This window comes from Corella eumyota, chromosome 2 (assembly GCF_963082875.1).
Source record: "Corella eumyota chromosome 2, kaCorEumy4.1, whole genome shotgun sequence".
In the NCBI taxonomy this organism is placed as follows: domain Eukaryota; kingdom Metazoa; phylum Chordata; class Ascidiacea; order Phlebobranchia; family Corellidae; genus Corella; species Corella eumyota.
Genome location: NC_137491.1, coordinates 11,559,323 through 11,585,791, shown reverse-complemented (window position 1 = coordinate 11,585,791; position 26,469 = coordinate 11,559,323). Strand labels below are relative to the sequence as shown.

Sequence of the window (26,469 nt, the reverse complement as noted above, 5' to 3'; positions counted from 1 at the left end):
TTCATTGTTAAGTCGTTTTATTTATTTCTGAAAAATGTAGAAATTAAAATCCTAATATTTCTAGTTTTTTGAATTCTTGTGTTATATTAGCATTCTTTATTTGCAAAAAGACAATTTCTTATTTTTTTCAAACTAGGTTGGGTTAATATTTAGTAAAACAAATAAACAAAAATATGACAGCCTACACTAAAATTTGTATATTTTTTTAATAATGAACTTAAACAATTTATAAAAAGTTGCAAACTAATTCTTTGTAAACCTATAAAAAAATGGGTTTTCTTATATGCTGAAATATTAAATTGTTTTAATTAGAAATGTGCAAGTGTATACCTTGAACCTCCATTTAAAGGTTAACTGTCAAGATTGTAACAGTTAGTTAATCCGTATACATAATGCTATGTGGATATATCATTAAGGGAAATATTAATTGATTTACCTTTGCGTGTAATCACGTGTGAAAATGCGCTAATATGCCCGCGTATACGCACACACACCCCACGTTCAGCTGTTACTGATGACGTCATAACTATCTAACATTGTTCAGTCAAACCGGCATATTACGGGCTATTTAGATTAGTTTAGATTACACATTCAATACGTTTATATTGTTATTTATTACAATATTTTATCATTTTAATCATTACTTTGGATGAGAATTTAATCTTCCCCAACTTGGATCTGGACTAGGTCACGTGACCGAAGCAGAATGAGGTAAAGTAAACCAATAATTTAAATTTGTGTTAAATTGCTTTAGTTTGTGTATTCTTTTTGAAAGACAAACGATTTAAAGTTTCACAAAAGTAAAAAGAAAAACAGTTAAGAAGACTTTTAGTTTTGTTTTAAAAGATATAACAATTACAACGTAGCCTATCAAGGAAGTTTCTAGCCATTAGGTACAAATGTCATGCAGTATGCCATTATGACAAAAACCAGATGCAAATACTAATGGCAAATTTTTGTAAGGGTGGTGATAGTCTGTTAGGTAGTTAGGCAGGTCGTAAGTGAGTTATATTTATACAAATATTAAATTAAGTAGTTTGTCAGATAACTATTTAATGGAAATACGGTAGGTAGCCTTAAGTTACATTTTTAAACAAAAATGATTTTTAAACAATACAAGTGGATTTTAGTTTTTAATTTGTAAATTATTACTATATATACTATTTTAATTAAAAAGAAAATTAGTCAATAACAAAAATAAAAACTAAAGTAAGTTCTTTTTGACAGTACTACTAAAGATGGTAACCGGGATTTTTTCGTGGTCCCCGTTTTCCACAAGTCCCTTAAAGACATTGTGACAACACAAGGAGAATGTTTGGTCATGGAGTGCAGGGTAAAGGGGGTTCCCCCACCCGTGATAACTTGGAAAAGAGAAGGCTCTTTGATTGAGGATTGCGCAGATTTTCGCATGTTACATAGAGGTCAAAATAAAGTATAATATAGTTACCAATTACGTATAAACCATTGTAATATTTCAAAACTACAATTTTAAAGTATGAAATTGTCAACCATGGGCTAAAATTATCGGCTACATTCGACTTAAGACATATTTTAATAGACATATAACTTATAACCTATCATGAATGGTTTTATAATTAGTAAACTACACCACGCAGTGTCAATAAATAACCTCATTCAATATAAATTGCCAATATATTTAGGCGAAGTTGCAACACTTGTTATCGGGGAAGTCTTCCCCGAAGATTCTGGAACGTTTGTTTGCGAGGCAACAAATAAGGCTGGGACCGCAGAAACCTCATGTAAATTGACAGTCAAAGGTAACGAAAATCAATATTTGTTGTGACTTAATTGAGTTAAATACCTTGATAAGTCGTGTTAAAATTTGCTTTAATATACCGCTAACAATTCCAATCTTCAAAATATTATTTATTAAAAATTTTAAGATGTTGCTTTATAAGTTGTTTCGTAGAATGAATAGAATTAAAATTACATTTTCAAAATAATTGTAAAAATAAATATGACGTACATCAGTAGGAAGGAAATAACTACGCGATGACGTTCCCTTTTTAATTGCTTTGGCTTTTGACAGGTATAAAGTTTCGATAGGTGGTCGCCTTTTTATTGTCTAACCTCTAAAATTGAGTTTATTTGAACTTGCATCAGCTGATAAATGTCAGACGACTTGCAATCTACTTGGCCAATCACGCATAACGCGCAGTCAGCCGTATCCCATACGTCATTTGTATGACTAGACTGCCTTATAAGGCTGAAACGAACTCCAATTTTGTACTTAATATATGTAGCCTGTAACCAGACCCTATTTAAGCACGTTTTATTGGCTTTAAAAAATACCGGAACTCAGTCAAAATAGAGAGAAATACGTCGTTATTAAAAGAAATATTTACCAGTAGACTTACTTATCTTGTTTTGAAAAGATTTTATAAGCCTGCAGCGGTTAAAAACAGAGGTTTGTTTTACGTAGGTGGAGGCTATCATACAATATCTACGAAATCAGCTGCTGCACCGCAACAGTTACAAAACAATATCCAGGTTCTGCCTTTGCCGACTAGGTAAGTGGAAATCTGTATTTATATAAAAGAAAAAAATCCTTTTAAATTTTATGTCTTAAGATAGTTATGCTCAAGTAACATAGAAAAAAGGTGATACTTTTTTAATATTTAACGAAAGTTAGTTATTAACATAGAGTGCAGTAAATTATATGTGTTCGCTTGGACTTGATATCTTAGACCGATTTGATTATGCGTCATAAGTAGTTTTTCCAGACGTGTCTGTTTTGCGTGTTATTGTACTTTAAATGTGATTTTACGTGTTAAAAAGGTTAAACCTAAAGTTAAAATAGCTAGAAAAACATAAACATTTAACATATTTACGTAAATTAATATATTTTTAAATATAAAACGTTAATTATTTGCCAACAGGCTCAAGTATTAGTTAGAAAAACTAGTTAGCCTTCTTTTTTTGACTACTAAAAACTTTATTTTTGAGGCACAGTTGCTTAATTCATTTCGTAATAAAAAATACGTAAAATTTGCTGGATATATATAGCACACTATCTTCTTGTTGATATCATAAAATCGATATCTCAAGTTTAAGTATCGGTCGAAATTATTAAAATACTCGAGTGTATATATGTAAATCTAAACTAGTAACTGTAATCGTAGTCTACGGTTTGCATAGACATACAAATGATATGATAATGTAAACAGGGTCATTTTAATTATAATATTTAAATAGCAAGTAAATGTATATTTAAGTTAAGTGTTTAGAACAAAACTTACAAATATGATGCGTGACTTGAAGGTTTTCAAGAGAACTATAATTGTATAGAATTGATGATTTCTAATGAAATGAACGTAGTCGTAATCTTTTACTTAACAAATTTAAACATGTACATTTGGGTTAATAAAGTTCTTTTTTATTATATTGACTTTGGTGCATAGCTATTAGAGTTTAACTTTAAAACAAATTGTGTCATTTTAGTCAAACAAGTTCATCACAACACCAGACTCGACCTTTATCGCCTAAATCACCAAAATCACCAACTCAAATTTCAAAATTTCATATCGTTCCTAAGCAACCATCACGTGCTCATAACAGCAACCAATCATCGCCTGTCATCAGTAGTAAATCGAATTCACCACCTAATAAAAGTCCACAGTCGAATAACTCGAATTTCTTCAATTTTAACACTCATCAGCCATCGGTGGGGAATCTTGGGAATTCGATATCACAACAAACTAGCATTGAAATCACACCAACTGTTAACTTGCCTTCGCCTTGTTTTGATGAGCCCAGGTCAATTGCACGGTCCAGATCACCATCGCCCCGGTATAGTAAACAACAAGATATTTTAAAAATAATTATCCAATTTTTTTTGGTAAAATAATTTAAACTAACTGTTTGAAAAATGTGTTAGTTCGCTTAATATGTAGGCTTCAGACTTTAACATTACCTTAAAAAAATGTCAAAAAACTGTTTTAAGTTGTGTCATGTCAGGGTATGTAATTATATATTGCCCAGATTAAGCTGTAAATGTTTTACTGAGTATAAAAATATTGTGGCTAGCCTATAAAGCCTTAATCTTTAGACCATGTTATGGTAATGCCATTAGATGGATTGCTTTACTGTGTTTTTATCATTTTAGTTCATTTCGATCACATCATTCAGTATCAAGTGACAGCTCGCCATTGCCAAGTCCGCCATTAAACATGAGTATTGCTGCCATGAACTCGTCGCCCGTATTTGCGTAAATACTTGTCACAGTTTGATATTTGCTTTTTTAAGAAAATTTTCAGAGATCTAACGACTACTTATTTAATACTATGTTTACTTTTTTACAGCAACCAATAAAAATGTCATTTTAGTAGTTTAACCCTCTATTTTTTTGTATTCAAATTAAAGGGAAAAACCAACTGAGCATAATTTTAAGGAAGAGAAACAACAAGTTGTTGAAGATATTGCAAGAGCAATAACTTCACCAACACAAAAATCACCAAGACAGGTTGGTGGTCTTTTATTAAATTAATATCAGTTTGTATTAAGGGTCTTGAAACATGGCTTTCTTGTTATTTTATATAATTATGGCTTGGACTTGTTAGTAAGTCTATGAATAATATTCTAGTTTATTTAGTTTTCCATTTCAATATTTTTAAACTCTTAGAATTACATATTGTTATTATAAACTACAAACTTGCAACTTTTGTTGGGTACATGTTAATCGATTTTTGGCAGTCTACTAGTCATTAATCTTACTTTATAATATTAACTAGTCACAATGCTCTAGTTTGTTCAATAAAAATTATTGATAAACTTGTTTTTTGCTTGCGCAAATATGCGAATAATAAAACTTACTTTTTACGAAATTTTGGATACAATATAAAAATCGAAGCTTTAAATTTTTACAATTTGAAAAACCTATAAATCGACAGCATGGTGTAGTGATTAGAAAACACCCGTTTTACTACATAAAGTCCTTGGTTCGATCCCCACTGCTTTCATGCTGTCGCGTCATTCGCTATAAACTGTCTAAACCTCTGCTGAGTCAACAATTGATCAGCAGCTTTTAATTAGCGAGAAATTATGATCAATAATATTACAAACCACCAAGGCTACTCAAGACTGGGTTCGAGTAACTGATGTTACTCCATGTTTATGTCGTGAAGTCGACATTCCTACATCCGGGATAAATAAATATAAAAAAATGACAGGAATATATTTTTTTTAAATTATTTGCTTATAGAGGGGTTCCAGTCGCACGTTGGCAATTATTGAAAGGGATATTGAATACAGGCAAAATGCGGAAGAACAGGTTTAATTTAAAATATTTTCTTTCTCTTTACTTTTTTTTTTCTTTCTATATAGGGAACTAAAACTGAAGGTGATTATATCATTAATTCTCCTACCATGGCTGCTATTTATGAAAGAGAGCCACAGGTATTGCTGCTTCACTTTTCCTATCTCTTAAAAAACTTTACGATTTAAACAGTGTGGTCTTAACTTCTCTTTTAACTTTATTTTTTCATCTTTTTTTCAATTCATCTTATTTCTATGTACTTATTTATTTATTGTTGAATTGTTTTAAAAAAATATATTTATCTCTCTTATAAATAAATTTTACAACAAATAATTTAAAACTGTAAGTTAATTATACCTTGGCTTAAATGATTAAAACCTATATTATTAATATTACCATAACATGTTTAATATATTTACGTATATTTTAAATCAAATATCATTTATTTTTAAATCAGGAATATAAAATATCGGCTTTCGATCAAAGACTGATAAGTGAGATTGAATATAGGTTGGAGCGAACGCCTCCGATTAACGAAGACCCGGAAGATGGTATGTTTGATGACGTACCAACACATGAACAGGTATAGTGACGTCATAATTTTAAATGCTTCGTATAAAATAAAACGATGAAAAAATGTCCAATAAGTTCGCATGGACATTTCACTTAAACGGCTAACACCTTTTAAGCTAACCTTTTTTTAAAGTTTAATTTTAAAACAAATTCTTCTTAAATAAAATAATAAGTATACATATTAATAAAGTATTTTTTTAAATACAGAGGCGACCTGCGTTTACAGCCAATTTAAAAAGTATTCGAATGGCAATGGGATCATCAGCTAAATTTAACTGCAGAGCGACCGGAAATCCCAAGCCAAAGGTAACGTAAAAAGACAACGCATTAAACTAGGTCTGAACCTTTATAAAACAAATGTCAATATTCAACTATTTGACAACAAATTACATGTACAAAATTAATTTTCATTTTACCCTGTTACTTTTATATTTTATGTAGGTCATTTGGTTCAAAGACGGAAAGCAAATCTCGAAAAAATCTCAACATTATATTCAAAAGTCGGACTCGAACGGTAACCACGAGTTATCGGTCAACCATCTTACTTTGGAGGATGATGGAAACTACACCGCACTTGCCGTCAATCCACAAGTAAATAGAAATATAAACCCCTATTTTTTCAAATAAAAAACCTTTAAAACATGTAAATATCATAACAAACAAGTTAAATCAATATTAAAAAAATAGGTTTACTAGAAACGGTTGTTTACCACTAGCTTGATGAAGTGTGTTTAAAATAACAGCAAGTCTTGATTTTTTTAACCTCAATTATAATAATATCACTTAGCCAAATTTTAAACACACTTGTTAATGTTTAGAGTAGAGCAAGTAGCACTGGTCGAATGTTAATTGTGGACAAAGCGCAAATTTCAAACAACGTGGACACAAACCCAGAGAGAACTTATAGATCCAGGTATGAAAATTAACTAATAACACATTTAATTTAAAGCATTTTTTATATCATATGTTTTAGTGGGTTTTTTATTAAAATACACATTACATTTTTACTTTTGCCTGTCTTTTTTTTAGGTTTAGGTGCATGCTAAAATAAAGTTGTTTGCGATTTGTTGTTTTATTTTTCTACATTTTAGGGAGGTTTTAGTCGAAAAAAATAATTTTTTGTCTGCATGATTTATTTATATAATTTTAAGCTTGTTTATTGCAAAAAATATTTTAAATAAATGCTTGCTTAGTTCACCTGTTTCACCACTTCAACCGGTTCGCGTGACGTCACCACGCGTTACGTCATCTCAGCTCACTTCTCCACGCATGATGTCATCACCACCGCACACACCTCAAACATCGACATCACCAGTTGAGAACATGTAAGAAAAAATAAAAATCTTTTTAGTAAAAAATAAACTAAAGTCTAAATAAGAAAAAAGATTATTACGTAACAATATTTTTAAATTCTAGAGTTCCGCCAGAAAAGGGCGAATTAGCGGAAGACGAACAGAGTCCGGTGGAAAAATATTATCGACCAACTTTTATTCAAAAACCACCGCCTGACACTAACGCTGATGAAGGAAAATTAGTTCGTTTTAACGTTAAAGTAAGTTTTTGTTTGTAGTTAGTTTGTGGGTTACGTATTCTACAGCTAGTTTTTGAATATTAACACATTTCATTGATCTCTTGTACGGTATTTGAACAAACTCTTTAACTTTACGGCTCCCGCCAAGTTTTTTAATACCTTTAAGGTTTTAAAAAAATATATTCATATTCTGTAACCCTGAATAACCTAACTTTATAATGACGGCGGCTCCCGCAATTTCTAGTTTTACAATTCTAATTTTTTGAAGGACTATAAACGCCAAATAATCCAATTTTGTGAATATAACTTTGTATACATATTAAAGCAAGCAAAACAATTACCTTTTTCATTGATTAATTATTACTACGTTATATGGTATATAAACCTTATATTTAATAAACAAAAACTATCTTACGAAAGGTCATGTCTTTTAACATTCATGCTTTCTAAATGTATAGGTTACTGGACTACCTACACCAGATATCGAATGGCTTATCAACGGAAGACCAGTACGCCAAGACGCATTACACAAAGTACTAGTTCGCGAAAATAATGTACATAGTTTATTGCTTGAAAGGGTGTCGCCTATGGACGAAGGCCAATACTCTATCGTAGCCAAAAACGTGGCCGGCACAGCTACAATACACGCACAGTTACATGTATCGGGTAAGTTTAATTAAAACAACTTTTTTCATAAAATATCAAAACTTAGGTTAATATATAATAAAAGTATTTCAACTTTATTCTAATGCACATACATCAATTTAAAGTACATGTAAGTCAATTTTATATACTTTATAAACGTATTAAGATTAATAAACCAAGCAAATACATTCAAGTCTATACAAAACCACAGCCACATGCTATAAACTACATACATATAGCCTAAGCGCAACATCGTTTTAAAGCGGGCGAGGTTTTTTTGCCATCCTCGGGCAAAACTTTTAAATCAAAAAAAACGTGTTGTGCGAAGCCTTAACTAAGCATTGCTATAGTTACAGTACATATTGTATTTAAAGTTACTTGTTTATATTTAAATAACAATTATTTCTTCCTATAACTGGCAGACAAAACTTAACTAATACTGTTTTATCAAAAACACATTATAAAATACTATTATATAACAAACCTTATATAAACATTTTTAGATATGCATATAACATTTTATAAATGAAACACAAAATAATATACATATTAAAACTTTAAACTGCAACCTGCTACTAACAAATTAATCTTATTACGTATAAAATATAACATATCTGTGTAGTACATACCAATGGTAATGTAATATACTACGTCACAAAAATAATCTAATCTGATACAACATACTAATTTAACATAACACAAACTAGATATTCTACACAACAAAACGCTTCTACTAAACATTTCTAACAAAACGCTTCTAACTATCTGCAATTAATCTAAAAACCTCTTCGGTTACTTTTAAAATAAACTTCTACACATTTATGATTTTTAAGGTAGTGTGGTTGGCCCCCCACACACGTGGGAGGCCTCCCATTTTACACACCCAATAAATGCAATCGGTTCAGTTGAACAATTGGAATTAAATAAAATCTTTCAATTTGTGGTACTTTCTTATTTTAATACCAATACAAAAAAGAAGATTTTTTGAAATAAATTTGATTTCCCTAACTATCTTCTAGTTAAATATAATACAATTCTGAGTGCCTTATTTTAAATATTGAAGTATTATTAAACCTCGATATTTCATAGCTCGAGAATTTATGACTGCACCAGCATTTGTACAACGGTTATCTCCACAATGTGTAGCACAGGGTGATGCTGTAAGGTTAGAAGCAAGGGTTGTAGGAACACCAAAACCTATCATTGCTTGGAAGCGAGGGTCGGACCAAGTCATAAGCGACCACAGAACACAGTAAGTAAATGTAACTTTTACATTGATTCACAAAGGGTAGGAATGCAATTTTGATATCTGACGCTTATTCAATGTTGTTTAGGTTGTACCAGGATGATTCTGGATATGTTTGTCTTCAAATAACACAAGCAGATATGCGAGATGGAGCTTGGTATACTTGTAGTGCAACAAACAAAGCTGGGATATCAAGCTGTAACTGCAAACTTGATGTTTATTGTAAGTAAAGTTATAAGTAACTGATATATAGTAAAAGGTTTCAAGGGCAAATTATACAACCAATGTACATAATAAACTTATTTTGAACTATCACAATATTAACTTGGGGATTTTTATAAGCAAATAAGGTCGTGTAAAGAGTCTGTAAACACCATCGGTACACAATACATAGTTAAACCAAGGTGAAGATTAGTCATGGTTTTTGTTAAACCGTAACACAACATAACGTTATTAAACATAAAGTTTTGAAAATGGCACTTTAATATATTTAGCGCCAACCTGTGACGTCACCACGAACAGACGACGAATTCGAACGCCTCACAGATATGCGAGTCTTGCCAAGGTAGCTGGTGTCGATATGAGGGAAGCGCTTACACCTGACGCACAACTTCATCAATATTTACCAGAATCTGAAGAATTATAATTTGTCTTTTTTTAATGTTAACAAATGCATTTGGTATACATTGGATTTGATTCATTTGCCATTATATATAATTTTAAACATTATTTCTTTAAAAAAATAGAGCCTTATAATAACTTTATATTAAAATTAGGCAGTTGTTAAGATATTTTCTATATAAATATACTTGTATGATATTTGGCATGAATCACATTGTATATTTCTGATCACTGTTTTTTTCTGCTTGCATGCTAATAAAACGGAATGTTACTCGTTGAATTTCTTTATTTTTGCTCAAAAACAAGTTTGTTCGACATAGAAATTAAAAAGAAACAATTCGATACCAGTTAGTATATATACAGTGTTTATTATATTAATAAAAATATTAAATTATAAATTGGGCAAGGCCATTAAATATAACAATGCTACCTTGAACTTCATTTTAACAATGTGTAGAAAAGAACCATGAAAAAAACAATGTGGAAAAATGGAAAAAGGGTGGAAGACAATCACAACTTTGCTAAACCCGTACACAGCAAAAAAAACAATGTTAAAAATTTCTGTAACAACGTGTATCAGTTAAATAACAATGTGTAAGACACAATGGTGGGTAGCATAGTTTTACTACAATGACTACAATGCAAAAAATACGAAAATTCATGATTTTAGTGGTATTGTGTAGTGTATGTAGAAAAAAATTCTTAACGAGTAGATAAATTAAAAAACAAATATTTTAAAAACAGAAAATAAAAAATAGATATAAGGCAAGGTCATATAATACTACAAAAGGCAAGTTATATATACATTTGTTTTAACAAAATTTAAAAAAAAACGAGTTTTTTTGTTCGACAGATTAATAAAAAATGAATAAAGTAAAATAACATATTGACAAAACAGGTTACTGCACCATATATAAAGTACTGCGAATGTATGATCGATTTTCGCAAAAATATTGCAAGTTGAATCAAATTATATAATTTTAAAAGAAAAGTGATAATAAAAGGCAAGTTAACAGAAAAGGAAAACAAAAATTTGCATTTTATATTAAATAATATCTATTCTAGCGGCTAAATGAATGATATATCATTGTGTAATTTCCAAAGGCAAAAAGGTAGAAAAACGTTAACTGTTGGCGTTTTTTTAAATTTGAAAAAACAATTTACAAAATATGCTGTATCCATGAAGTATATACGTGCATAGACTATACGATGTTGTTCAGTATTGTACATAAAAAGTATAGTAGTATTTTGTTTCGAATTTGTTACATTGAAAATGGCATTTTATTTAAAATTTTGAATTTTGTTTAATAACATTTTTTATTTACATCACATAGTATCAAGTTAATATACACATAACACGATATGATTGTTATTATTATTATTGCTGTTTAAATTTAATTCATAAGCTCTTGACTCGCTTCCAGACCTAGATTCAAACATGTTTCTGGTGTTGGCAAACTCAGCCAAGCCAACTGGGACATTTTGACTGGACTTTCTTTCACCATCGCGATGTGCATGAGAGTTGTTAAACCGCTTGCTTAAACGGCTTACTAACCCTTTGCGTATACGGGGTGGACTCCAAGAGCTTCTACGGCTTTTAGGCTCTATGGGCAGGCTATTCTCCAAGTCAATGGTCGGTATATCAGCAGTGGTTTTGCGCTTCGACTTGCGGAACGACCCGAAAAAGTTAAAGCGTTTTTTAGGCGAGCTGGTAGCACGTGGGCTAGACTGTCCAGAGCTGTTTTCGACTTCGTATTGCTTTGAGACATGCTTTGGAATACGATGGAAGACTTTCTTGGCGAACGATCTACGGCCTTTTTTAAATACTTTTTCGCTCGACTGGACCTGAAACGATGGCACGACAATATCAGAAACTTTAGGTATAGGCAAACTGTTGTCCGTTTTTGCTGATTTTGTGGTGTGTTGAGTGACCATGCTATGCACGGGCGTCAGATTACCCAGAGAACACGGTGCACTGTGAGTAAAAAGTTCGTCTCTGTTGTTTAAGTTACTAGGACTTAAAAGAGATATAGTATGGCGCCGTTCTGAGGCTGATTTTTTAAATGAGGGGGTGTTGGGTAAGCTGTGGGGTTCTTCTATCAGGGGTGACATTAAGGGAGTGTTAAACGAAAATTGGGGTGGGGTTTCGCCGGGTTTTGATAGCAGGAAAGAAGGGGCACTTTGACCTAAAATTAAAAAAATGTTACTAAGTAGTGTAGTTTTTTTCTGAATTTTCTTGTTTGAAGTTATTTAATTTTTTTTGTTACAAAGTATAAAAAAATAAATTTAAAATGTAGACTGTTAAATAGTTAAATAGTTTGGTGATTAGACTAAGCTCAGTAACAAACAAGGTAGTTTTTAGGGAAATTGACATTCAACTGACTCATGCATTATGTACATTATGTAAACAAGGCTTGCATGAAATATTACAGGTTATAAAAAAATTTAGTAAAAAAATGCAATTTATCCTTGTTAAAGCTGTATTAATTAAAAAAAGCATTAAAAAAAGCGAAAAAGGGGAGAATTTTTTAGTTGAGACAGGATTAGAACCTTTCAGCCATACGTGTTAGTGGGTTATTTAAAAAGTGGTAATATTTAACATAAGTAGGTTTAAACAGGGAAGTCTGATGCTTTATAAGGTTAGGTTATGATTTACAAACATAGAAATGCATGGCATGCCCACATTTAAGTTAAATTAACCTTTTTGATGGATCACTATCTCCATCTGAGGAATCTGATCACAAAATTTTAAATAAAACAAAAATTCAAATAATAAAAAAAGATTAAAAATTTTGAACAAGCCGAATTAATTTTCATAATGAATACCACAAAATGTTAAAAAAAAAATTATGTAAAAAGTAAAAAAAAAGTCACAAAAAATAAAAACAGCAAAAAAATCAACTCAAATTAAAAACAAAAAAGAACCAAATTAAAATCACACAATATTCTTTATTTCTAATTAAATGATTGTTATATATTCAAGGAATAACTAATTATCATGTAAATTAAGCATACCTCTGTTAAACTGGGCCATAGATGAGGCAGGTCTAGGTCTGCGAACTAAAGACAAAATGAAATATTTAAATGGAAAATTCTCTTAAAAATTCATTATATACATATTGTATTTAAATATATAATAATGTCAGAAGTTATATTTTTTGTTGTAAAAGTACAAAAATGTTTACCTAATCCCCTTTTATCCTCAGTTTCGCATTCTTTTTCAATGTTGTTTAACTTAAAAAAATAAGAAATATAACTATTAAAATAAAGCCTATTTTTTTAAATTTGGCCATATTAGTAATCTATGGTAAAGAAAATGATATAAAATTGGTTGTTAACTTTAGGTTGCTAACTTTAAATTTGAAGTTGTAGAATAAATTTTTACCTTATCTCGTAAATTCTTTGTATTTTTCTCCAAATAATTTAATTCATCAGCTTTGATAGAATCTTAAAATTTAAACAAAATGCCATTTTACAAAAGTTTATGGAATTAAGTATTACAGTGTTAAAATTATTACCTCACAAAAAAACTTAATTTGCGTTAAACTAAAAAAAAAAAAATTTCGGAAAAGGGAATTTTAAAAATTAGAAAACATTTAATATTACATGGTGCAATTCCATGTACATCTTCCATGTTAAGATCTAATGTTAATTGATCTCCAATATTTTCAGCAAAATCCAGGTTTGAAGCACCCACAAAATCACCTAAAATTTAATATTAAATAAATAAATTGCTATTAAAAATAAAGGTCATACTTACAAACATTAAATCTCAGAAACTTTACAAAACTAGCTTAATTAAACAGTTTTTTGTTTAATTTAATGATGCCAAAAAGTAATGTTTTATTAATACTTAATTATTTAAAAAAATATTTTTGAATCACTTGTACTTTACAGTTAATTATTTAAAAAAAAAATTTTTGAATCACTTGTACTTTACAGTCCTACAATAAATTAGGACCCTAATGTTAAAATAATCAGCAAAGACCATAAGGTAAAAGAGTTTATTTAATGACTGTATGGTACAAGTGATTATTAATACCACATTATTTACTATAGCAATAATATTCCATTTTTGAATAATGTTTCTTGATACAAAATAAGTTTAAATGTTTAAACCAACCGGAAGTAGGAAGAAAATATTTTGACGAAGGTCTTTTCATAAATGACCAACTTCTACGCTTGCTATTCTTCTTTCTTAGCGGGGCACCCAACCTTGTCTGACTTGCACTTATTATTCTGAGGAAAACAGATTAAATTTCAGATTAGATTTTTTTTATAAAACTTTTAATCGTGAGTTCCAAATTAATTTTTGCAATGTTTAAAAAGGTTTTCGAAATCAAAAATTTAAAAAATCAAGTTATTTTTATTATTAAAAAAATATAAATACCATATACACAAAATATATAAAAACGATTTAAAATTATTATGTAGTTATGTATATTATTAATAAATATTAAAACTACAAAAAAAATTAACTGTATTTTGTAGAATAATATAATTTAAAGTATAACAAAAAATGCATCTTTGAAACAAACAATAATAAATTTACCTTTGTGCTTTCCCAAATGGCTTATTAGTAATAACAGCAGGTTTAACATTTGTTGGAAAGGCTTGTTGTAAGGCAGACCATTCTGTTGTTCCAGTTACATTATTATCTAATAAAAATTAAATATTATTTATGTTTGATGTAAAAAAAATACAAAATCGAGCCTTTCAAATATTTTACTTAAAAATATATCAAAGCACTTAAAAAAAATTAAGTTTAACATTTTTGTCATTCTAAAAACTAAAAAAAAATGAGTTTAAATAAAATATTATTTATACAACTTTATTGCAATAATTAAGTCCTATATACAAAAAATTTTGTCATATAAAAAGTAATTTTATATTTTTAAAGTAAATATATGCTGACCATTCATTAAAAGTTGATTGTCTAAATCCTTGTCAACATCATATTCTGTAAAACATTATTTACTATCACATACATGTCATGTTTAAAAGTTAAACATAGTTCTCTTAATTATCATGTAGGTGTTAAAACAAAATTGCAAACTGTTAAAAACAAATTAATTCTCCATTTTTAAAAATTTTTAAAATAGAAATATCAACATTAAAATAAAATTCTTTTAAAGTTGAAAAATTATTAATCCTAATCATGTGCAAGTGTAATTTGCAATAGATTATAACCTAATAAGGCACAGTGAGTGCATTAAAATATCAATTTTAATTTGTTAATGACATAATTAAATTTTATTTTGTATGATTGAATAAGACTTGATTTAATCCAACCTGATTGAATACACGGTGAAGATTGATGAAAATTTCCAACTGATACACTCCTATCTCGGTTGAGAGTAAATTCTAATCAAATTGAACATTTAATGTAAATAGCCTTTAGCATTTTTTTACTTTTTATCAAAACAAGAATATTGGCAATTTAAAAAAGTATGTATATCAAGATTAAACAGTTTTTAAAGTTTTATTTAAAACAAACCATTAACTTAAAAAACAAGCCAGAATATTAAATCTATACCTAACCATATCAAAAATTAAAAACAAATTACTGTACATAATCTAACATTTTAGCATTTAAAAAACAAAATTTAAAAATCATTTTCAGACCTGAATCATCTGGCTCTGCATTCATTCGATCAACAGATTTACTTCTTCTAGAAATATAATTCAAAAAAATAAAATACAATAGTAAGTTACATAAAAGCAAATTTATCTATGCTTAAAAAAAATACTTAAATCTTTGGTTAAATTAGGCCTATATAATTTTTTTTAGCTTTTGTCAATTGCTAAGTTTGATATATTGTAAACTTGGTTCAGGAGTCTACTCAAACACACACAAAAATAGCGATGATAACATAACCTTCTCTATTAACTAATAAAAAGAAACGAAGTTTGACTGACCTAGAGGAAAATGAGAGTTTTCTAGATTTATCCCATCTTTTAAACTTCTTTTTTAAACTATCTTTATTACTACTTGAAGCTTTACTGTAAAACAGGTTTGTAATTGTTAAAAAAAAATTAAAATTTAATAAATCTGTGGTATAAAACCTTGACAAAATTTAATTATAAAAAAGGGTGTTGTTATCTGTAATAATTAATACTTATTTTTTTACCTTGGTCTTCGGTGAATTTCATTCTGTTCGAAAGTTGTTGGAAGACAGACTGCAGAGTAACTTGGTTGAATTTGCCGATTTAGGAAATTCGCATGGGTGCGTTTTTGTGATGACGCTAAAATTAAAACATTGTTCATTAAAAATATCTTTAAAAAAACAAATAAAGATAAAGCAATTCTACTGGTTTTATAAACCCAATTTTAGAGTATAAAATTTACACCTATACAAAATAAAACAAAGCGCTTAAAGACTGCTATTTTTTGTAAATTTACTTCGATTAATATTATTTGATTCCCACTGTAACATTTTTCTGCTAAACTCATCGTCAATATTATTTAAAAGTGAATCAAGGGTAACACTTGCACTCTTCAGGTGAACAGCAGATCCCTGTATATCAAAAAAAAACATTTAAAAAAACAATATAAATATGAGGTAAGTTATTTTGAAAATAAATACAGTCGAAGTTTTTCTTGTAATTGTATGAGCTTCTAAGGCAAGTTCTTAAAAAAAAATTTATTTTAAGTTCTTAAAAATAAAATAAAAACAAATTTATTTTATTTGCCAAACAACCAATTTTCATACAATTTACTTAAAAATTAATTAAACCCATTTTTTAACCTGAGTATGCTCAGCTTTAATCGCCTGAACAACTTGTTTTCTTGATTGTTGTGAATTTTCTCCCCTGTTAGGACCCCTCCAAAACTTCCATTTTGCTTTTAAGTTAAGATCAAGATCATCTCTTGAATATAAACTATGTCTCCTAAAATTAAAAACAACTGGTTAAAAAAATTTTAATTGAGAGTTAATATTTATTTAACCTTTAGAAAATGATGATTGAAAATTTTTTGAAAGGTAATGTTTAACAAAATTAAACAACAAATTTTACAACAGTTGCAAAAAAAATGCAAAAGTTGTACTTTCCGTGTAACAGTTTCAAAAACCATTTACGCTTTTGTAAGTTTTTTACTTACAGCTAAAAGTGACAATTGCCTGCTATGCAGAAGATTTAAAAATAATAATTCACATTATAATATGGTTAACCTGTTTTCAATGCGGTTCTATAAGTACCAACAAAAAAGAATAAAGTGAGTTAATCAACACTTACTTATTTTTCTTCAACATGACATTAGAGTAAATTATGGGACGATCATTGTTTGGCATTGATGTAGAAAAACCATTGGGAGAATCTAAAAGAAATATTAACATTTTTAACTAATATTTTACAATTTTGCATCTTGTGAATATTTTATAATAAGATGAATTTGTATTGTTTTAATATTAAATTTTTTATTTAAATATTTATTTTATACCTGCTGAAAATTTTTCAAAGCTCTCCAATCTTTGCATTTCCACATTTCTTTCTACACTAGACCTTCTGAAACAAATTATTTTTAATTCAGCAATTTAAAGAATGAAAACTAAATGGTTAATTTAAACCACCTAAGTATAGAACAATAAAATTTGTGTTTGTCTCCCAACCATAGTAATTTAAAAGGCAGTATGCCATATTCAAATACCCTAATGGGTATAATACGCAGCATTTAGAAAATAGTAAATTTTAAAATATTTCTTTAATATCAGAATGTCAAATTTAAATTGAAAAATTTAAGCAAAGTTTTTAAGAGAATAATCAAAATATTTACATCTTAAATTATACTTTTCTCCCATATTCAAATCATACAATTTAAAATCAGATTATATCTTAGCAAATTTCCAATTAAAAAGAAGTTTGAATCAACATGTAATTTAAAATCTGATACGACTTTATCAGTTCATCAGCATTACATGTTTAAGAGATAACCAACAATTTTGTTAACTTGCGTCGATAAAGGGCATAATTACACCTGTGCATTAGCGGGACCTCGTATTTAAACAATGTTTAAGTTCAAGTGCACACAATGTTTTATCATTTTAATACAGGAAATGTTACCGTGAGATGTTGTTTTTAATTCGCTCGATAGCATGTGATCTTTTGCGATAAGATGGCAGTTTTGACATTGAACTTGTTGAAGACAAACTCCTGACACCTTTGTTGTTTTTATATAAAAAAAATAAAAAAAAATTTAAAATTTTATTTGAAATACTTAAAATTATACAAAGCTCATTAATGACTATAAAATAACATCATAAATTGAAATTATATTAATTTTACCATGATTTCTTGAAAAAAACAAAAAGCCAAAGTGTTAAAATGGCATCTTAAATCCAACATTATTTTTTTAGCATAAATTAATTATCAAAACTTTACTAAATCTTTTAATCCAATGAATATCTATTTTTTAAGTTAAAAAGTTTGATTCATTAATTTTAGTGACCTTTTATTGTTTTAAGATCATCTACTTCAGCTTCGAGTGAAACAACTCTTCGCTTCAAACAATAATTCTCTTTGCGCAGGTCAGCTTTAATGTAACAACAACGCAATTAAAATTCATTTGTTTACAGTGCACAGGAATTAAAATTTTTGTTACTTATAAAATTAAAAGTAAATACAAATTAAGGTAAAAGTTCATTTTAAAAGGAATGTGTTTTTAAAAAAAAAACAGTTAATTAGCCTATGTTTTTACCAAATTAGACACAATTAAATGTGTTTTTAAAATGATACCAAAGTCACTGTTATTTAGGTTAATGCCTTAATATATAATAAATATATATATGTATAAAAGCCATGAATTTATATAAATTTATAAAGCACTGGGTAAATAAAAATTAAAACTAACCAATTTGTTCCATTAGCTTGCATATTCTTTCCAGATGCGCTAAACCAGAGTCGGTATCTAAGAAAAATAAAACACAAATTGCCCGAGGCCAGAATATCTTAAATACTTTTACTTTTCAAGTAAAACTTCAGCGTTAAGCCTTACCTGTTCTCATAACTATTGGTTTTAAAGAGGTTTGGTTGTTAACAACTTCCGATGAAATCTTCTGATTATAATCTGAAATTGTAATTTGTTTTGCGTTAAAATTATTTTTCTAATTAATTTTTATGCAAAAATTGACCACAAATTTCAAAATATATTAATATTAGCAAAAAAATTTAGGAAAATTATAGAATTTATTTTAAACAATTTTGTTTACATTAACAAAACAATATATTTTTTTTTAACATAATGGAAAAAAAATTTAATACAATTTTAAACATTTTATTTTTAACACAGTTTTATTACAAAGTAATAAAAATAAAACTTGAAATAAATTACCTAACAACACGTTGTAGATGAAATTTGATTGGTTTTCATTATCAGTAGCGGTGTAATTAGAGATTGAGAAATCTTCTCTTGTTAAATCAGGTTCAGAGAGAAAAACACTTCTTAAACTTGTCTGCCCAAAACTTTCCTGCTTCCGGTGGAAAAATGAAGTCTTCTTGGAAGGAGCTTTAGAATTTACATCTGATTTTGTGTGATTTTGATCGCTGCTTGATAAGTTTTCTTCAGCGCTAGTATGTGGTCGGATTTGGGTTAGCGATAGTGTTCTTCGTATTGGTACAATTTTTTCTTCACTTTCTGAAACTGATTTATAAAAAAAATTAAACATCAAAAACTTGTATATAATCAGCAGTTAGATAATTTCATTTCAGGAAATAAAAACAGGTTACAACAAAAGTTTTATCAATAATCAAAATATAACTTTATTATTGTAATCGAATACTAGTTATTTCCTTTACTTTTTTAAAAACGTTTAAAAAATCTAAAAAATAAAGTTAGGAGAAGGAAAAGCACAAAATACTGTCAATATGATTTAAAAAGTGAACTGTTTTAAAATTTGACAGATTTCTTTAAATATATTAAAAACAAAAAATAAGGCTTGACAATATGGTGAAAATAAAAGTAACAATCAATTAAAAAATTCATTAAAAAATGATAATTAAATAAAAAAAAGTTTAAACTTAAAAATAGCTTACATAGTAAATCTACAACAATATAGTAGAATTTGATAAAGGAATTAATTCACATAATACTTTAACACATAAAACTTTCACATTATATTTAAATAAAAATGGTTTCAATAAATGGAAACTAAACAATGAACTGTCAACATGTGTAGTGAGATATGAGTGTGGTGTAAGTAATCCAAGTATTACAGGATATTAGTATGATGTCATTTTTATAAACACTAATTTCGCGCACAGATAGTTGCCATATATAATATATAACACAACTTTTAATGTTTAAATTAAAATGATTTCTTAAAGATTTAAAAAAAAGTCTAATCCAAAAATTCCTAGATAGTTTTACATTTTTAAAATTATAATGTATATATAAAAAGTATATAAATCTTTTAAACTAAATTTAGCTGTAATTTAAAAAGTAAACAAGCCATTCAAATTCAAAATAAACAAAGCAATTTAAAACAACAATTTGGTAAAATAACAAAAAATATTGTATACCAATCTTTTCTACTGTTTAAAATCAATTTATCTAAATCCCAAAAATTAAACATATAACTTTTTAGAAACAGTAATATTTGTACCTTTGGATTTTTCTTTGGTTTGAACAAGTTTTTGTTTGGCTTCAGTTGTTGCCTCCTGTACTTCCATCATAAAAGCATCAAGGGTTGCAAGAGCACTTTGTTGTGTGTGAATTGTAGGTAGCTACAAGCATAAAAAACAAGATTTTTGACGTACTATGTATCATAATGTAAGGATAACCAAGGTTTAAAACTAAAACAGCTGCAAAAATTGAAATTGGCCATGTAAGCTTATATAATACAACAAAAACATAACTTAAAATAAATGAGTCAAAACATGTAGTTGTAATACAAGTATTTTACTGCAAAAAAGTTTTTAAAGATGATAATTACTTTTTGCTGTGAAGCATCAGTATCACTATTACTTGCGATTTCAGAAATTTTTCGACTTTTTTCTTCGACTTGGTTAACTTCTTCTTCTCTGAAAAAAAAAACATGATAAAATTTTTACGTCATTTTATGATGCAACATTTAAAAATTATTTGGTGGTAATTATAAATTTATCATCACACAGTAATGTTTAATTGTTCCTACTGAAATATTCCAAAATAGAAAAATTAAATGGGCCACATACCAAGTCAAAACCACAAGCAATTAACACACTTAAAAAGATTAATTCTCTCTTACTTGACATTTAATCCAGAAAGTCTAATATTAGGATCAAGCATAAACCCCCGCCGATTGTTTTTAAACGAATTTTTCTTCTTTACCCTTCTTCTTACAATATTTTCCTTCTAAAATTAAACAGTTTTTTAAATAAAATAATTCTTTTAAAAATAAAATTGTTTTAAAAATTATATATATATATAATTAAAAAAAAAATTTATTGTCAAAAATTAAAAAAAAATTGGTTATAAACTATAAAAGCCTATTACAAACATTGAATTCAGCACTGGGATTTAAGTCATCTTCAAAGAAAACTTTAGAATTTCTGTTTAAATCCCGCTCACAAAGCGAAGAAGATCGTTTGGGAACTTTTTTCTGATTGCCATCTGAAGAGGAATGTAGCCTAAAAATAAAGATAAATAAGATATAACCTTTGGCTAATAAACTATTTTTACACAGCTAATAAACTATTTTTACACATCAACTTAATCAAATAATTAAAAATTTAAATTAAGCAATCAAATTATTTACTCAAAATTTTCAATTTGTTTATTTTTTAGTTGTTAAAATATTAAAAAAAAATATTGTAGCATAATATTAAAAAAATATTATACAGACCTTGTTTCATCATCTGATGCCATAAACATTTGTCCATCTACAAAAAATAAAACAAACGCTTTGTTGTTTAATGAAGTTATTTGATTATTGATACAGCACCACTTTAACACACTTTTAAAACTAAATAGAGTAGGTCGATACAGTAAACAAACAACAGAATTGGTAATTACAAAGAGTGTAGTGTTAAATACAATTTTAAAGTGTTACTTTTTGATTTTAACAAAAAAATTTAAATTTTTTTCACCTGATCCCAAGTTCGAATTTTTTTTGCGACGTTTTGATTTTTTTCTTTTCCGAACTTTTACTGAGCCAGCTCGATCAACAGACACCATCACTTTTGAACCAATGTCAAATTTACCATCAAGCTTTGCTAAAATAAAAGATATAAATTGAGTTATTGTTTAGCATACTTTTTTTTAAATATGATGCAATCAATATATTTTATATTACAAAAACTAAAAACTATTTTTTTGTAATCTGGTTATTATTCTAATCTTTTCAAATATTCCAGTATCATTTGTTTTAAAGTAACATTAGTTGGTTTTAAATTATAATCTTGTGTTAATATTTGTAATTTTTAAATATTCTGTGATAGTGATAGGGCAAACACGTTAAACAAACACATAACTTACTCGAAGGCTTTTGAGTTGTTACGTAATAATCCACACTTGTTTCACTATCTAAAGTCGGACTCGGTTGATTGTCCATTGTCACATGTAACAATACAATTTTCTAAATCGTCTATCAACAGTGCTTTCTAGTTTTTAGGGAACTGGTTAAACTGTTCAAACAATTCAATAACAAACGAATCTGAACGAATCACATTATGAGTCATACGAAAAATATTTTGCAGGATACCGTAAGAAAATAGGGTTTCCATTTATTTATTAATTTTAAATGTTTTAAAAAAATTAAATTAAAGGCCAAGTCCTGAAACAAAAAACAAAATAAAAAAGTAGTTTTAAATTTATTTTATTTTAATATATATTTTAAAAGATTGCATATAACTTTTTTTTTTAAGTCAAAATTTAAATTTTAAGTCAAAATAATCTAATACACATGTAAAAAAAGTTTTACTTCAGAAAAAAAATCAATATTTTTCAATATAAATTGTTCTATTTGAAACAAATCAAACACAAATTTACTATAATTCATTTTTGAAAATGTTTGTAAATGCCGAGAGTATTATTTTGCATTTAGCTATGACTTAAATGGTAAGGCAAACTTCATGTTTGTCGTCACGTGACTTTACTTAACGTTGTTCTTCAGACCAAGCTCCATTTACGACATTTAAGGCTTAGACAACCTGTTATTATTTAGAATTAAAGGCAACCAGCTATCTTTAAAATATCAATCTAAATACAGTTTTATAAGGCCAGGACGTTGCTTGCTTTGTTATAATTTAAGTCAACGTTCTTAAAAAGTTATCCCCGCGTTTTAAATGTGAATTGAAGCATGCAAAATAAGTCGTATAAACCTTAGACAGACGACAGATAATGTTATTTGAGTTGGCAGTGGCGTTTAATATATTTAATTTAAATTAACTTTAAAAACTAAATTTAAATTACAAATTTTCTTTTTTTGAATTTAGATTTACCCATACAAAGCTTGCATTTAATTCTAGGCTTTAGTACGTAAGCAATGGAATACCGTAAAATGACAACTGCGAGGCCAGATGTTATGCAAATTCAATGCAAAAAATCTTTAACCATCGGCATTCTGTTTTTTCTGTTTTCAATTTTCTCCATCTTTTTGCTGTTATTTGCAAAGGTAATTTACATAAAAAGGAACAAGCTGGTAAATTTTAATGTTAACAGTTGCAAATATGATGGTAACCAATGAAAATTGTTGAAGCTCTTTAAAATAATAGTTATGTCCAAATATAATGGAAAATCAATATAACTAAAAGCTAAGATAATTCTTTTTTGCAAAGATTTACACGCTGGAAAAACGAATTAACGAGGTTGAACTGCAATTGGCAGAATCTAGTTTTTCCGATTCAAATCCTGAAGATTTTCAACTAAACATAGAAAAGGTTTGTATATAATTATGCAAAATAAATTAATGATCAATACGATAATTAACGCAGTTAGAAAGTTTACGCTGTGCATAATATTATTGTCTTAAAAGTAAATACTTTTTGTTAATATTTAACCAAATCGCAAGAATTGCTAAAATTTTATTGCGTTGATATTTGCACTGATATGAACTTTTAGCAGAAGTCAAACAAATTCAAAATTTATAGACTTAATTAATGCATAGAATTTATAGTAAAACGGATGTTAAACAAAGGCTTCTGTTTGATTATAGGGTCGTAATTTGTTAGATGCAAATTTTTGCGATGGTTGGATAGGTACTTAAGGCAGTCTTTTGTATCGCGTTAAGCCATTAAACTCACTGTCCGCACGCACCTTGGTTTTAAAACCTTTTAACAAAAAAAACAAAGTTTGCGTAAATACGAACGCAAGCCAGGGTTCACATTCTTCAGGTTTACCAACAATATAATTTAAATTCATTTCAAGGAATTGTAAATGCGATACTACACGATTGCGTTCCGGATCAAATCATCACTATAGCTATTATTTTAATGACAAAAAAGGCTAGAACCCGTTGACCTTTACAAAATATCAAAACACTTTAACCTAGTTTCGTGTTTAAACTGGTAATTTTGTAATTCGATTTGATTTTTAGAAGTCAGAAGCTAACGAACTAACTCAGTTGAACGAAGATAAAAACGAGGGGGTAGAACGAGTAAAAAGAAGTGCCAAAAGCGGGAAGGGAAGACGAAAAATCTGTAAGCGAGTTTATTTACTGAATTTATGGAAAACTTGGTGTTTGTTTACAATAAATATTTATCTTTACATTACTGTTAAATCCATTATATATTTAATTTATTATTCGAAACGGTTCGAACCGTGTTAAAATTCCCATTTGTCGGTTTAGGATAGTAGTAATATTATTTCTTAATGCTGTTTTCAAGTACAATTAATACGATAAAAACTAAGCTTTAAACAAATACATTTTGTTAGATGGCTGTCATTTAGTTGGAGATGGTGGAAGAACTGAAAGAGATACACTTGGTAAACACATGTTTAATCGGTTCAAGTAATTTGTAAAATGCATATGAATGGGATATTAGTATTTAGAAAATTGTATGTTCTATTAACTTCAAATGTTGAAAACTAATATACAAAAATCATGATCTTTAATGTTTGGTTATTATTTTTTTCCCAACAGACGAATATTTTCCACTTACCAAAGATTTTGGTCGAACAGCTGCATGTCAAATGAAGGTAGCTCTGGCCCCCAATGGTCTTAATGTAAGAGCCATCCGTATTACTGAGTCTGGATACTATTTCGTTTACGCACAGGTAATCCTTTTTACTAGATTTCACTATTAGATTTGTATTTTTGATAAACCAACAATATTAATCTTGTTTATTTTAAACATACCAAAGCAAAATTGCGCAACAAACGTGTAGTACGCCAAGCTATGACCCTTTGGCTCCCACAAGCGGTTGCCTAATTTTAGAATCAACTTTGTTAGTGCCAATTTTTTTATTTTTTTGTGTAATAACTGTTTTCAAACCCTTTTTAGGTAACAATACAAGGATTAGCGTATCAAATATTCGGTTTTAAAACTGTTGTTAGAGACCGTAGGAACCGGGATAGAACCCTAATGTCTACTGTTAAAACATTGTAAGCATACAGAAATGTTGTTCTTTTTATTACTTTTTAATCTAATACATGTCTAGCAAGTACACTGTAGTAAGGCTTATTACTTAGTCGACATTTTAATCACAAGCCTACCAATTAGTAAATTATATTTTTTTACTAATAAGGCGGGATGGCGACGTAGACCGAAGCAAAGAAAGTGGATATCATGGTGGCCTGTTTTATCTAAAAGAAGGCCAAGAGCTAGTTCTGAAAAGAACAGAGCCGATCATCGATCTGCAGGATTATGATTTTGACCGAACAAGAATGTATTTTGGCGCAATTTTTATGCAAAAGTATTCTTTTAACTAAGTTTACCTTGAAATTACGAAATTTTGATTTGACTCATTCACTTTTATGATAAAATTACAGTCTGCTTGTTTTTTGTACAAATCGAAAAAAACATTTTGCTAGTAATGACCTTAAATACGTATCTTTAAAATTTTGTGTACCTTTTTTGATAAAAATAGTTGTATACACCAGCTACGTATAAAATTTAATTGTTGTTTTTTTTAAATGCAATTTTTTTTATAGATGTGCAGTGTAGTGTAGTAATCAAAATAGAGTTCATTTTGTATTTTTTTGTATGATAAAGTTCATGTTAATAAACAATATTATTAAAAATTGTTATGCTAATAATAACTTTAAACGAATTCATAGAAAGATTTAACAAAGATTTTGTATCGCCATAAGGTGTTTCATTTTTTATTAGGAAAGGATGCTTTGTAGTGACGTATTTTAAAGCTATCAGTAAAGGCCATGCTGAAACACGGGTTAGTGTGGCTTCTCAAAACCTCTCGGCTTTTACTTCGATGTCATGAGCGAATAAAATAGCCAACAATTTTCAAATATAAATTCGCTAGGTGGTGCTAAAGAACTGTAAATGCGACCTTCCGTTCCTATCTCCCAAATAAAAATTATTTCCACTATTGTAAACAAAATTGTGTTTACAGCATGGATTAGTTTTTAAATATTAAAATTTGTAATAGTTAGTATACATGTTTAAATGATTTGCTTACGTAGTAACATAAGAAAAAATAAAAAT

The 26,469-nt window shown here is 28.3% G+C and overlaps 3 protein-coding genes across 9 annotated transcripts; 2 read left to right on the top strand and 1 right to left on the bottom strand.

Annotated features, from left to right (window-relative positions):
* Positions 1–552: 552 nt before the first annotated feature.
* On the top strand, positions 553–10,167 carry LOC145741980 (palladin-like). Of its 6 annotated transcripts, none has more exons than XM_082559690.1 (18): positions 553–711; positions 1,228–1,421; positions 1,662–1,778; positions 2,444–2,531; positions 3,463–3,810; positions 4,127–4,228; positions 4,384–4,483; positions 5,344–5,415; positions 5,733–5,858; positions 6,056–6,154; positions 6,290–6,439; positions 6,667–6,761; positions 7,042–7,173; positions 7,265–7,400; positions 7,838–8,045; positions 9,114–9,276; positions 9,359–9,492; positions 9,765–10,167. In XM_082559690.1, the coding sequence occupies exons 1-18, from the start codon at positions 707–709 to the stop codon at positions 9,914–9,916; spliced, it is 2,421 nt and encodes an 806-aa protein (XP_082415816.1). In that variant the 5' UTR covers positions 553–706; the 3' UTR covers positions 9,917–10,167. The 6 variants fall into 6 exon arrangements, with proteins under 6 accessions (XP_082415816.1, XP_082415817.1, XP_082415818.1 ...); XM_082559691.1 differs by lacking the exon at positions 5,344–5,415 and adding an exon at positions 5,222–5,290; XM_082559692.1 differs by lacking the exon at positions 7,042–7,173.
* LOC145741979 (uncharacterized) lies at positions 10,166–22,513 on the bottom strand. 2 transcript variants are annotated; one of them, XM_082559688.1, is made up of 28 exons: positions 22,343–22,513; positions 21,955–22,080; positions 21,711–21,747; positions 21,366–21,495; positions 21,114–21,220; positions 20,820–20,907; positions 20,490–20,610; positions 19,220–19,528; positions 18,884–18,955; positions 18,740–18,796; positions 18,338–18,421; positions 17,953–18,049; positions 17,333–17,397; positions 17,128–17,209; positions 16,641–16,782; positions 16,295–16,409; positions 16,023–16,137; positions 15,811–15,894; positions 15,517–15,563; positions 15,184–15,255; positions 14,807–14,851; positions 14,444–14,549; positions 14,015–14,130; positions 13,498–13,596; positions 13,277–13,338; positions 13,077–13,125; positions 12,907–12,951; positions 10,166–12,077 (listed from the first exon to the last, which is right to left on the bottom strand). In XM_082559688.1, the coding sequence occupies exons 1-28, from the start codon at positions 22,416–22,418 to the stop codon at positions 11,233–11,235; spliced, it is 3,393 nt and encodes a 1,130-aa protein (XP_082415814.1). In that variant the 5' UTR covers positions 22,419–22,513; the 3' UTR covers positions 10,166–11,232. The 2 variants fall into 2 exon arrangements, with proteins under 2 accessions (XP_082415814.1, XP_082415815.1); XM_082559689.1 differs by having other exon boundaries at positions 17,333–17,394.
* A 792-nt stretch (positions 22,514–23,305) lies between these two features.
* Positions 23,306–26,042, top strand: LOC145743375 (uncharacterized). Its single transcript, XM_082561320.1, has 7 exons — positions 23,306–23,480; positions 23,644–23,745; positions 24,402–24,504; positions 24,740–24,790; positions 24,948–25,081; positions 25,309–25,409; positions 25,553–26,042. Exons 1-7 carry the CDS (start codon positions 23,352–23,354, stop codon positions 25,734–25,736), a joined length of 804 nt encoding a protein of 267 aa, XP_082417446.1. The 5' UTR covers positions 23,306–23,351; the 3' UTR covers positions 25,737–26,042.
* Positions 26,043–26,469: the final 427 nt, after the last annotated feature.